Source organism: Mytilus edulis, chromosome 4 (assembly GCF_963676685.1).
Source record: "Mytilus edulis chromosome 4, xbMytEdul2.2, whole genome shotgun sequence".
Classification (NCBI taxonomy): domain Eukaryota; kingdom Metazoa; phylum Mollusca; class Bivalvia; order Mytilida; family Mytilidae; genus Mytilus; species Mytilus edulis.
Genome location: NC_092347.1, coordinates 16579626 through 16594296, shown reverse-complemented (window position 1 = coordinate 16594296; position 14671 = coordinate 16579626). Strand labels below are relative to the sequence as shown.

The following is a 14671-nucleotide window of genomic DNA, read 5'->3' as shown; positions in this document are numbered from 1 at the left end:
AAACTTGCAGAATGGGGAAAAACCTGGGGCATGGACTCTCGGCCACAGAAGTGCAGTGTACAATTTACCACCAGATCACGATTACCAATAACACACTTATACACGCTTACAGGACAAGTGCTAGAAATATCAAAAAGTACCAAATACCTTGGAGTTGACATTGAATCAGACCTGTCCTGGAAACAACACATCAATAAAGTAACTAAAAATGCAAACAGCATGCTAGGATTACTAAAACGCAACCTAAGAACATCAAACAGTGAAACCAAGACAAACGCATATCAAGTTGCAACGATCAGATCAAACTTGGACAATCCAAAAAATCCATACCAAAAAGAGCAAGTGAAAAAAGTTGAAATGGTCCAGGTTGGTGCAGCCCGTTATGCCACTAACCGCTATAGGAACACCAGTAGTGTGGGTAGCATGTTAGAAGAACTAGACTGGGAATCATTGGAAAACAGAAGAGTTAAATTACAGCTAACATTACTCTACAAAGTGGTTAATGGTCTTGTGGATATACCATGTGACACATACTTAACAGCAATGTCATCGAGAACAAGATCATCACATACCAAGAAGTTCCGGCAATATTCAACAAATGACTAATGACTACAAATACAGTTTTTTCCCCAAGAATTGTGACCGTTTATAACTCACTACTAGCAACAACAGCTGAGGGTCCCTCCTTGGTATCCTTCAAGAGGCAGCTTTCAACACTTTCTAATCTGTATAGTCTCCCATTTGCCAAGTAAGTCAAATGATGGACTGGAGCTGAGCAGGCGGGGATTATTTTCCTGGTACCGCCACAGAAGCAGGATTGGTTCAGGCCAGATGAACGAAAAGCAAATGGGATCCCCCCTTTTTTTATACATTGCTTTATTATTATTTTATTTTTTTGCTGTCATACTTTATACTTGCATGTATATTCTTTGGTTATCTTACAAAATTATTCTTTTTCTAGCGCCTACTGGAAGCGTTGAGTATTGGTCAAGTTTAACAGATCAGCATAGAATGTAGATGTAGATATTGTTATTGGTTCATATGTAGATCTTGTTGTTTGGGAAAACAAGAGTTTAAGACTGATTAAATGATATAATATTTGTCAACTTCAATTAACAAAAAAACACCCTATTTCAGGTACCAGGAGGCCAGAACCATCGATAGGAAGATAATATATCATGCAGGTCCTACTAACAGTGGTAAAACTTATCATGCTTTACAGAGATTAACAGCAGCCAAATCTGGGGTCTATTGTGGTCCCCTTAGACTACTGGCTGCAGAGGTCTACAATAAATGTAACGATAAGGTATGGTTTAAGGCTCTTTTCTTTAAGATTTCATCCAGCATCAAAACTTTGTTAATTTTAATAAATAGACAATGAAACTACCCTTTATGAAATATTTTTCTGGGTCATAGTTATAAGTATATGTAATTTTCCCATGTGATGCAATAATACTTTAGATGCATGCAAGGCTCAGCTGGCAGAAGAATAATGATCCTGGAGTGAAAAGTATGCTTTTCTAATCACAATATATTTACCTTTAGCCCAAATACAGTAATACTAAAAAATGGCTGTTCTGCATTACGAACAACTTATTTATACTGCCAGATATCCCCAGGCTAAGATTCAGATACAATATATTTCACTAATTCTTACACGATTTATCCATTTCCTGACATGTTGATTATTTTTATTTAATTAACGTGTGGATCGTTTGATCTCAGTTTCTCATTTGTTAAAATTTCAATTATGGAGTTGAATTTTCTTGCTTTCCTCTCAATTTCTATTGTGACGGCACAAAAAAGGCAACCATGTCTGATGACATCACATCTTTTTGCAGATCATTTGAAAAGAAGTATTGAATTTGTGTGTGTATTGTTAGAGAAACAGATTCCACCAACAAATCTTGTGTAATACGATATTTATCCACTGTCAACAACTAAATTTTAAATATTTTAAATGCTCAGGAGCCTCACATTTTAAATTTGAAAATTTAGATGTCTGGAATGGATAAATATCATATCACACTCGATGCAGTGGTAGAATCTTTATTTATCTCTATTAGAAATAAACAAATCAGTTCATTTCAATTTATTTTTCATGGTAAAATTTCATAAAATGAAAAATTCCGCGAAATGATGTTATTGTCTTGGCATGGCAACGAAACAAGGTGCCATCACAAATATGTTTCTGTAAACAAATAATCAAATATAAATACTGGGCGTTTCAAAGCTTCTTGTACGCCTAAGAACAAATAAAATTACATTGGAAGAAAATACATAAGTGAAAAATGTGATTAAAAAAAAAATAATCATTGAATTATATAATATTACTAATATTATCAAAATTGAGTAAAACAGAACAGCCAAAACACTATTCTATGTATAGGGCTTTCACAGATAACTAAATTACTGAATTTGTCCTATTAGAATTGAAATAATTCATGGCAGCCGTAGATTTGTTTCCATTTAACCATGGGTTGGGCATAAATATTCGTATTTTACCCCTTGCTAACATTAATGCTCAGGGTTAAATAATCGAATATAAATGCCCAACCCATGGTTAAAGAAAAACAAATCTATGGCTGCCATGAATTAAATCTAAATCAACACATACATAGACCTTTTGTTAGCATCCTTACATTCATGATATAAATCAATGCAAGCACATTAATTTAATTATTAACTGGATTTTCCAAAGAAAAAAATATTTATAAATATAATATGGCAGGCGGCTGAATATTGTTGATTTTCATTTTTGCTGTTCAGGTGTAATAGTCCTTGATAGATTGGAAAATAGGCTAAGAATGTGGAATGTCAAAAAAGTCTCTAAGTCTCACTCTGAAAGTGACTTTCAAAATATATATAGAAAACACAGTTTGCTGTCAATTTGACAGCTCATTCCTTGTTTCATTTAAGATACTTAGATTTGTTCAATTTACACATTCTTTAAACAGAAGTAATGAACATATATAAACAAAATTCGCCTTTTCAGAATCTAATGCATTCTGGGTAATATTTTCAAAAGTGAACACCAAAATGTCGTGATTGGTTAATAATGTCCTAAACAATGGAAATTCATCCAATGACATAACGTTATTTTCATTTTGGGGTACGAACAATGAAATTACCCATAGTCCTTTAGATTCTGAAACGGCCAATTGGTGTGTGAGATTCAACATGTTTGTCACAATCATACAGATTTTAAGAAAACAAAAATGACAAATTATGAAAACAATCTAAAAAGAAGAGACAACAAACATTCTGAATATATAGTTTATATGTAATATATGATTTGAGTTTCTACTTATCATTAAAGGTGGTATGTGGTTATTTACTTCCTTGTTCTCTTTACTGTGGTGGTTAATTGTCTGTTAGGATATCATACATCATCCTCTCATTTTCATATTGCATAACTTTTTAATATCATAAGATGATTTAAAAACCATTGATTTAATTTTAGGGAACTCCTTGTGACCTTGTTACTGGAGAAGAAAGGAGATACTCCAGTGAAGATGGAGAACCTTCAAATCATGTGGCTTGTACTGTAGAAATGACATCAGTAAATACACATTGTAAGTAACTTGATAACTGTAGAAATGACATCAGTAAATATATCAGTAAATACACATTGTAAGTAGCTTGATGAACCTTCAAACCATTTGGCTGACATCAGTAAGTATACATTGTAAGTAACTTGATGAACCTTCAAATCATGTAGCTTGTACTGTAGAAATGTCATCAGTAAATACACATTGTAAGTAACTTGATAACTGTAGAAATGACATCAGTAAATATATCAGTAAATACACATTGTAAGTAGCTTGATGAACCTTCAAACCATTTGGCTGACATCAGTAAGTTTACATTGTAAGTAACTTGATGAACCTTCAAATCATGTAGCTTGTACTGTAGAAATGACATCAGTAAATAAACATTGTAAGTAACTTGATGAATTTCAAATCATGTAGCTTGTAGAAATCATCATACACATTGTTAGTAACTTTACTTACATTGCTTTCACCCTTCTTGAGTTATGTCCCCTTATAAATGGAAACATTGATGAATAATGCACAATGCTTATTAACACTGAACACAGATCAAGGTGGAAATTATGTGGCATCACTATAGCCATTCTTGAGGAAGGACCCTTTGTTAATTAAAAAACTATAATAATGCTGTATATTAAAACGTGGCGTCCCATGGACACATTCCTCAAAATTTTATGTCTAACTAGAACAATTCCAAATCAACTAATAAAGGAACAACCTAATAGTGAGTGGATTTAAATCACTTACAAATTTTATATACTACAATCTATTGCCTTTCAATTTATTAGAAAACACATTTCAACCAAGTAGTAACTGGTTTTTAGCTAACCTGGCCCGAAGGGCCAAGTGAGCTTTTCTCATCACTTGGTGTTCATTGTCAGCGTCGTCTGTCGTTAGCTTTTACAAAATCTGGTCCTCTGAAACCACTGGGCCTAATTTAATCAAACTTGGCCACAATAATTATTAAGGTATCTAGTTTAAAAAATGTGTCCAATGATCCCGCTGGCCTACCAAGATGGCCGCCTTGGCTAAAAATAGAACATAGGGGTAAAATGTATATTTCGGCTTGTATCTCTGAAACCAAAGCATTTAGAGCAAATCTGACATGGTGTAAAATTGCTTATCAGGACAAGATGTATCTAAAATTTTCAGACAAATCAGACAACCTGTTGTTGGGTTGCTGCCCCATAAATTGGTAATTTTTCAGGAAATTTTGCAGTTTTTAGTGGAAGAAGACGTCAAGTCTTCTGAAGACTTAAGGGGCTGACCATTGGCATTGAGTCTCCGTATGCCGCATTCATTTCGTGTATTACAATTTCAAAACAACTTAAACACTAGATTCCTGACACCGATTTTTACACATGATTAGGCATCTGAATCATTTAATTTGTAAATTATGATTGTAAAACAATCACTATCGTAAATATAACCCTTTTATTTATGTAAATTATTAGATTTCATCCCATCCACATTAAAGTTATTTGTTTACTTGTAACAGGATGTTTTAACTGTAGATATTTGTATTACGCATGCGTGAATTTGGTATCGGGACAACTCGCCCTTTTAACAAGTTCGCCCTTGAAGTTTATACGTATTTGCAATCCTGCAGACAAGAAGATTTTGTTTTTATATAAATAAAAAGGATATATAAAGTGTTGTCTTTATTCATGGTTTTCCTTTGTCATGTGAATTAGATGCCTTTCGTATTACGTGTACAAAACTCCCGTTTTCAGGGGTCTCCTCCCGTCCTCCTGTTTAGGAGAAAAAACTCCCGTGTATGAAATATTTCATGAATAAAAATTTTCAGACGCCATATTTGATCATTTCTTACTACTGTACGGTGTAATTGACACCTGTGTTAAATTTTACCTGAACATCAAAAAAGATGTATAATTATATGGCTTCACTTGACAGCTTGGGTGTCAAACATACTGGTAATCAACGATGTTTACCTCTGGCTAACTGCCGTTGTGTTATCAAAACGATGTGTATTGGGAATATTGAAATACTTTTTTGTTACTTCCCTTTGTTTTATCCTGTTTTCAGTTATTTTGCTTTTAAAAATGTAAATTGTAAAAAGACTATAAATGATTAATATTTTAATCAAATAATCATAAAAGGATGTTGATTAAATGAATTTAAATGATTTTGGACAAATAAAAAAATTAAAATTTATAAACTATTTTAGCAATCTAGACCTCCTTTCAAGGATTAAATTGAAGTTTATATTATAAATTTGTTTATTACTGATTACAAGCCAACACACAATATGTGCAACTAGTCTAATAAAAGGTTTAGTAGTTAAATTAATTCCTAGTAAAATCTTCAAATTTAAATTTGTAAATGTTAGTATATATTATTACATTTTATTGTGTAAGCTAAGAAATAGCAAGACACTTTACACTGTTTTTAAGTCTTTAAGATTTCTACAAATATGACTTTCATAATGCTTAAAAGCCATGCAGTACTAGTGTTAGTGTATGTTATTTTTTTAAATTAATTTACGATGTTGCAAATATACATGTGGAGCTTATTTCTTTCTTATTTGTCTATACATTTACAAATGATAAGGAGATGGAGACATGAACAAAAATATATACAGATAAGATATATAAATATAATGATTCATTTGCAAGTAGTGAACAATCATTTGTCAAAAACAAAACAAAACAAGAAACAGATTCTTCTTATTATTTTATTTTATTCAAATAGAGAGGCAATAAGGGAACTATAAAAATGAAACAAAATTTATGTCGATAAAAAAACATGGTGTTTTGACCATTCAGTACTTAATAGATGCATAGTTCTTGGGGAAAAGTTTCATCAAATAATATGAATATAAATGACCTTTTTTGTGCTCATTTTTTACAGTGGGTTGTGATGATCTTCCAGTTAGGTTACCCTCATTTGGAGTGTTGTTCCCAACCTGTTAAAGGTCCATCTTTGTGCATAATTCAAAATTGGAAATTTCAACAAGCATCTAATATTCTTAATCTGGAAAATAAACCCTGGTCTGCTAGCTTCATGTATATTTTTTCTACCGATTTAATATATAACTAGAATCATGCAAAGAGACTTAAGGAAAAGGCATGTAAGTTCATCATACAAATATGACACTTTTTCTAGACAATCCAGATCTTGCAAAATACGTCGCTAAAAATTGTAACCTTTAAAATTGTTGCTGTGCAGTAAAAACCCATATGGGAACTTTCAAAAGTTGGCGGGTATGTAACAAGTCTTACTATTTTATGCTCCATTTATGGGCAATATGTTTTCTAGTCTGTCCGTCCGTCCTGCTTCTGTTTATAAAGTTTATGGTCGAGGTAGTTTTTGATGAAGTTGAAATCCAATCAACTTGAAACTTAGTACACAGTGTTCCTCTTGATATGATCTTCTTAATTTTACTGCCAAATTAAAGATTTTACCTAATTTTCATAGTCAACTGAACATAGAAAATGATTGTACGGATGGGAAATCCATGTACTTATGACCTTTTCTTGTTTGAAGAAAAAAAATACATTTTAATGATAATGGAACAAAGCAGCCTGGGTAAGTGGGGCTGCTTTTATGGTAATTCAAGTTACCTTTTATTCACCTTCTTCCACTTCAGAGCTATCAGCTCTTTGATTGATTATTATCATTAATATTATTATAGATAGAGATAAACTGTAAGCAGCTTTAGTGTTCAGCGAAGTAATATCTACAAATAAGTCAGCATGACCAAAACTGTCAATTGACCCCTTTAGGAGTTATTGCCCTTTATTGTCAATTTTAACAATTTTTCGAAATTTTTGTAATCTTTTACAAAAATCTTCTCCTCAGAAACTACATAAACAAATTTAACCAATAACATTAATGGTACCAATTTTCCTGCATCAGATGCGCATTTCAACAATACATGTCACTTCAGTGATGCTTGTGGCCAAAATATTTGAAATCCAAAGCTTATATAAAAGATGAAGAGCTATAATTCAAAAGGTCCAAAAAGTATAACCAAATCCGTGAAAGGAATCAGAGCTTTACATGAGGGAGATACTTTCCGCAATTTATAATAATTTCTAACATTTTGTAACAGCAAACCTGTCCACAATCATCATTAGGGTATCTACTTTAAAAAATGTGTACATTGACCTCACCTTCCAAACATCATGGCCTACATGGTTTAAAATAGAACATAGGAGGGAAAATGCAGTTTTTGGCTTATATCTCAAAGCAATTCTGACAGGTGTCAAAAATGGTCATCAGATTTAGATTTATCTGCCCTGAAATTTTCAAACGAATCCGACAACCCATTATTGGGTTTCTGTCCCTGAGTTAGTAATTTTACGGAAATTTTGCCGTTTTTTTTAATTATTTTATACATCATTATAATATCTAATATCTACACAATGTAATATCATTAATTATGATTGATGATTAACCTTATTTTACATGATTTCAAAGCATCAGTAATTACAGATGAGCGACACAGGCTCTTAAGAGCCTCTAGTTAAATTATAAAAAAAAAACTATTTATTCCTTCTACTAGCATGACAAGTAGATGATACTTATTCTATCTATCTTTAAATATTCTTATACAAATCCTACTACAGATGAAGTAGCTGTGATAGATGAAATACAGATGGTTAGGGACAAAGGTCGTGGATGGGCCTGGACTAGAGCTTTACTGGGACTTTGTGCCAAGGAAATACATCTATGTGGGGAGGCTGGTGGTATTGATTTGGTCCGAGAACTTATGTTACACACTGGTGATGATGTAGAGGTGGGTATATTCAACTTGTGGATCAAATTATAAACTTTTTCATAATAATAATTGTTGCAAAGAAATATGCAAGGTGCTAACATAAAAAATCACAGTAGTTTTATGTTCATTTTGTCTTAATGGAATAATCTTATTAATAGGAGTCTTCACAGGTGATTGTACAAATTTGAAAATATAAGCTATTCCATTTAAAATTTGGATCAGATAAAAGGCATCTTGTTAAATACTGACAACTTGAAAGGTGTTGGATCACCTATGGAATTCTCACAAACTAATTGACAGCTGAGCTGTATAGAATTGATCTAGATAATGGGGAAGCCCAAGGTGTAGATTTTTCCTGGCAGTTGTTTCTCTTTGTCTCTTAGACCCGACCTATCGTACAAAGATCCTGTTTTAAGGATTGGTTTGATTAGTCTGGGTGGTAACAGATGTCCCTTTTATAAGCTGGGCACTGCCTTTTTAAAGCAATTTCATGCTGGGAAAGGTCTACTTAGATGTTGCTTTTGTGTTGCTGGTTGTCAGTAATTCTCTGCATTTATGATGTAATTTAAGAAACAGTTTTATTGGAAAGTTCAATACCAAAGCAATTTGTCAAGAGAAATCTTATTCATTGAAACAAATAAAGATACTGAGTTTTTTTTAAATTTTTCGTGGATATCAATTTTTGTTAATTGAGGAAAATTTGCATTTTTGTGGTCATTTGATTTCATGATTTTGCCAAAGTTTGCATAAATATGGTCATTCCTTCGACATAGGGAGTTGTCAGATGGTTTCCTGGTATCCACCAAATTCACGAAAAAATCAGTATCCAACAAATAATAATGAATTCACACTAGTCTTTATATACAGTCATGAGATTTTTTATGTTCCATTTGCATATCACTAATGTTATATGCATCAATTCTTTATTATGAAAGATGAATCAAAGTTTTTGATTTTTTCATTTGACATGTTTGATAGTGTTCATGTTATATTTTGAAGGTGAAATATTACAAAAGATTAACAGATTTAGCTTATCTTGATAAAGCTGTTGGTAAGATTATTTATAATATATATTTAACAAAATTTTACCGGAAAGAAAAGGATGTTAGATCATAGCATTGTAAAATTCTTAAGGTATTTGACTGGTTTGATTTTTGTTTTCTTCTAGAATTAATTGAAATTATATGTAATTTGGCAGTATTTTTTATTTTCATGAAATTTTTAATGCCTTAAGAACTCTTTGAACTGCACTTAAATGTAGAAAAAATAATGATCTACTTATAAATGTTTCATACAAAACTTTACGTGGCTGGTAAAGTAATAAAGTTTTTAACATTTGCATTTTTTTTTTTTCAGAAAGTTTTGACAATATAAAGCCTGGTGATTGTATAGTATGCTTCAGTAAAAATGATATATACTTTGTGAGCCAACAATTGGAAAAAAAGGGAATACAATGTGCTGTTATATATGGTGGACTACCTCCAGGTAAGAAAATCTACATAAATTGGTGCTTTTATTACCTGTAGGTATCAAACTAGTGTGTTCTCTTTCACTTGTTTTGTTTGCAAAGGACTTTCTGTCGAGGCTTTATCTTAATTAATCACCTTTGACTGAAAATATTGATATTGTATAACAGTAATATTGAAAAGTCTGGCAAAATGCTAACACATTGTTCTTAGGAAAATACAGAAGTACAGAATAAAATTGAATATATATATATATAAGTAGCTCATAGATATTGTAAATATAATATAAGAAAATTATACTGTTTTACAACATGTACTACTTTCAATGTGTAGGAGCTAAATTAGCCCAGGCTGCCAGATTTAATGATCCCAATGATCCCTGTAAAGTAATGGTTGCTACAGATGCTATTGGAATGGGACTTAATTTGTGAGTATTTTACTTAGGATGGACAAAGTAGGAAAAACTTAATTTTAATGTGCGTATTGTTATGCATTTATACCTTTCTACATTGTCTAGAGGTATAGGGGGAGGGTTGAGATCTCATAAACATGTTAAACCCCGCCGCAATTTTGCACCTGTCTGAAGTCAGGAGTTTCTTGTGTATAATTCGGAGTTGATATGACATCCATTATCACTGAACTAGTATACATATTTTTTTTCTTCAAATTAATACAAGAGAAGTAAAGATAGATGTTAACTACAGTTCGATGTTAAAAATTAAGGGATTGGGGGGGAGGTTATTATGTCAATGTTTTTCTTAATTCAAGATTTTGGAAATGAAGTCAGTTGCCATTTTCATTAGAACTTTTACAATAAAAGTATTGAAATAATCAGTATAACTGTGGTCAGTTTTAGTCATAAGATATTGTATGAAAAGAGCTTGAAGAAATTTGTTCAAAAATGTTTCTGGATTTGTAAAATAAAACCTTTATTTAATTTTTAATTCAGGACTTTGTATTTGATTTAATAAGATTATTATTACTCGAAGAAACTAGTTGTTACTTCTGATGTCAGTGATACAGTTTTTATGGTATATTTACTTTATTGCAAATGCATTGAACAAGATAATATATCAACATTTTAATATCTTCTTTTAAATAGAGCGATTAAAAGAGTTATATTTTACTCTCTAACAAAACCTACCATTATGGACAATGGTCAAGTTGAGATTGATGTTGTCGATACATCCACAGCTCTTCAGATAGGGGGCAGGGCAGGCAGATTTGGAACACAATTTGAACATGGAGAAGTGACAACATTTAGGAGGAAAGATTTACAATTATTAACAGATATAATAACTAGATCTGTAGATAGTATAAAGGTATAGATTTGTTTGTTTGGTTAAATGCCACATTTTGTTGTGTCTTCTTATTTGTATGCAGAATATGATATTCTTAAGAGCAATGCCCAAAAAATCACTGAATATCTGAGTGCTAGCTCTAGGGCATTTTTCCAAGCTGAGTTCTTTAAAACAAAAGATCGAAGTATATCTAGTTCAGCACTTTCACTGATCATGAGTTTAAGCTAAATTGATTTACCCCTATGTACTTGTCTAGCATTATTGTTACATGAACAAGTTTCAGGCTCGTAGTAAATTTGTTGTGAAGAATGTTATCTCAAAATTACTTCATCATTATTATTAAACCCTTTTTAAATCAGACTGGTGTTCCAATGGCCATCAGATCAGTTCTAGACATGTTTGCTTTGAAAAATTTAATGTCTTTTTCAGCAAGCTGGCTTACATCCTACTGCAGATCAGATAGAATTATTTGCATATCATCTCCCTAGTGCCACATTATGTAATCTTATAGTAAGTAGATTTTAAAAAATTAAATATTATATTTGATAGAAGAATAAAAAAATTTATTAGGTTTAATAGATTTAGATAACATTTTAATGCTTGTTTACTGATTTATTGAAAGTGAAATTAAAATCTTTTAATTGATGGGAATTTTTGGTGCTGCATTGTTCCTGTTGCATTATTTAAGACCATTAAATTTAACTTTTTGAAAGTCACCTTTGAACACTTGACTTTGTAAGACTGCAACAGCCTCTGTTGCCTTATGGTGGGCTGTTTGATTTGAGTGCCACATATTTTGGGTATGAACCTGTTTGGGTATTTGATATTTTTTTTAAATTTGAAATTTGTTGCTTCTTTGCTAAGCATAAAATTGAGAAAGGAAATGGGGAATATGTCAAAGCGACAACCACCCGACCATAGAGCAAACAACAGCCGAAGGCAACCAATGGGTCTTCAATGTAGCGAGAATTCCCGTACCCGTAGGTGTCCTTCAGCTGGCCCCTAAAATATGCATAATAGTACAGTGATAATGGACGTCATACTAAACTCCGAATTATACACAAGAAACTAAAAATTAAAATCATACAAGACTAACAAAGGCCAGAGGCTCCTGACTTGGGACAGGCGCACAATTGCGGCGGGGTTAAACATGTTTATGAGATCTCAACCCTCCCCCTATACCTCTAGCCAATGTAGAAGAGTAAAAGAATAACAATACGTACATTAAAATTCAGTTCAAGAGAAGTCCGAGTCTGATGTCAAAAGATGTAACAAAAGAAAATAAATAAAATGACAATAATACATAAATGACAACAGACTACTAGCAGTTAACTGACATGCCAGCTCCAGACCTCAATTAAACTGATTGAAAGATTATGTCTTCATCATATGAATATCAGGTACAATCCCTCCCGTTAGGGGTTTAGTATCATACTATCATAAAATATACGAGAAGAACATAACCCGTTTTTTTTTTTTTTTTTTTTTTTTTTTTTTTTTTTTTTTTTTTTTTTTTATGCATCATTAAAGGATAAAGAGCAAAGACAGGTAGGCTGGAAGTCAAAATAATGTGTCTGGGTAGGGTGACATGTCTGCCTGCTGACTGCTACCGTGTAAAAAAAGCACCTTAATAATTTGGCTCAGTGTGTCGGTCTAGTACAAAGCATGATTCATATTTAAATCTCACTAACATGTTTTTGTCCTGTAAATGCATTACATTTGTCACTATATTAAACATCCATCTATCATTAGACTGCAATACATTATTATTTATTTTTCTTTTGTTTTGTATTGGTTAATCTTGTTTAAGTTTCTTGTGATGCTAAAAACTTATAGTAAATCTGATGCATATTTCTTTTTTTCCAGGATATTTTTATAGTTTTGTCGGAGTTAGATAACGATAACTTTTTCATGTGTAACTTGGATGATTTTAAAATCCTTGCTGAAATGATAGAGCATATACCATTAACATTGAGAGTTAGATATGTTTTATGCTGTTCTCCAATATCACGAAATAAAGCATTTGTGTGCTCCATGTTTCAAAAGGTAATTATAGCATTAAAATGAATCTGGTTTTATTGCAAAGTTTGAATCATATATTTCAGCATTTAACAAAATACTAATATTTCCCAGTGACTTGTGTCAAAATACAATGAGATAATGGCCTTAAATTTGTAATTTCTTTAATGAAAAATGCACACACAAAAAATAACACTTCGGTTTTGTACATTTCATGTGCAGAAGATTATATAATATATTCAAATACGAACTTATAACCCTGTCAAAGTATCATACTTAACATAAATTTTAAGAAATTCAACCAAAAATTTACAAAAAAAGACTATGCCAAAAAAAAAATGCTGATTTTGAGTTTTCCTCATGTTAGATTTTATGTATTTTTTTTCTGTGTATATTAAGGGCTTAATGTTTTAGATTAGAACTAAAACATTTTCTGTTGCAATTAGTTTTGAGGTTAAAACTCATTTTGAGTGGACTAACAATGCATGATAAAATTTCTAAATAAAGAATGCATGAAAAAATTACTGAATAAGCAGAACATGGTATAATTGTTATGTGTACATCATCTGAAAGTTAGAATGGTCTCAGGGTGTGCTTGATATCATTCTTTTAATTTTCACTTTAGTTTGCAAGACAGCTTCATGTTGGAGAGCCATTGACATTTGATTGGTTGTGTGGACAGATAGGAACTATAAGTGAACCAAAGACCATAACTGATCTTGTCCATCTAGAGGATATTTTTGATGTGTTTGATCTGTACCTTTGGCTTCGGTAAATAGATGTATTTACGAAATAAGAAGATGTCGTATGATTGCCAATGAGACAACTCTTCAGAGACCAGATGACTTAAAGTTTACAACTATTTGTAACTGTATGGCCTTCAACAATGAGTAAAACCCATACCATAAAGTCAGCTATAAAAAAAAAAGAAGCCCTGAATAAAGTTTAAATAAGGAACCAAAAGTTATCTGTGCTTCAAAGAGTGAAAAAAAAAAATTATTAAATTAAAATGGAATGTCTTGTGATACAAATTCAACTTTATCAAACATTTTGTGTAATTGATGGATACCCAATATCCTTTGTTTTTCTATTAGATATAGCTGAATTTATAAGAACAGTAAATATTATTTTTTGATAGGTTCCGGTTTCCAGAAATGTTCCCAGATTTTGAAGCAGTGCAACAAACTCAAAAAGAATTAGATATTATAATTCAGGAAGCAGTTCAGAGAATTACCGTATTATTAAAAACGACTGAATCGTCCATACAAGCTTCGAAGGAAGCCACTCCAGACCTTAGTGATGAGTCAGATTCAATTCTCGGTGGACTACTCAACGAAGTTGGCAAATTATTTAAACCAAATCGTAAAAATAATGTTGAAAAAGACCAGACCGAATCACCTAAAGCCCCTTCAAATGTGGAAGGAAAATTAACTCAGAATTTACTGAAATCAAATATTCTAACACCTGAAATTTTAGAAAAATTAAAAGCAGAATGGTCTGAACAACATTTAAAACGAAACAGACATGTTAGAACTTCTAGGAAACCAATTAAGAAAATATGATAATTTTATTAAAGTTGTTTATTTCTTT

General features: G+C 31.7%; 1 protein-coding gene across 1 annotated transcript in view; it reads left to right on the top strand.

Annotated features, from left to right (window-relative positions):
* Positions 1-14671, top strand: part of LOC139521721 (ATP-dependent RNA helicase SUV3 homolog, mitochondrial-like) — a 23361-nt gene extending 8690 nt beyond the window's left edge. The window contains exons 5-15 of the mRNA XM_071315283.1: positions 1138-1306; positions 3464-3575; positions 8144-8313; positions 9295-9346; positions 9652-9780; positions 10095-10188; positions 10864-11083; positions 11492-11572; positions 12929-13108; positions 13707-13852; positions 14220-14671. Of these exons, the coding sequence (XP_071171384.1) occupies positions 1138-1306; positions 3464-3575; positions 8144-8313; positions 9295-9346; positions 9652-9780; positions 10095-10188; positions 10864-11083; positions 11492-11572; positions 12929-13108; positions 13707-13852; positions 14220-14643 (1777 nt within the window). The 3' untranslated portion in view covers positions 14644-14671. The remainder of the gene's footprint in view (positions 1-1137; positions 1307-3463; positions 3576-8143; positions 8314-9294; positions 9347-9651; positions 9781-10094; positions 10189-10863; positions 11084-11491; positions 11573-12928; positions 13109-13706; positions 13853-14219) is intronic.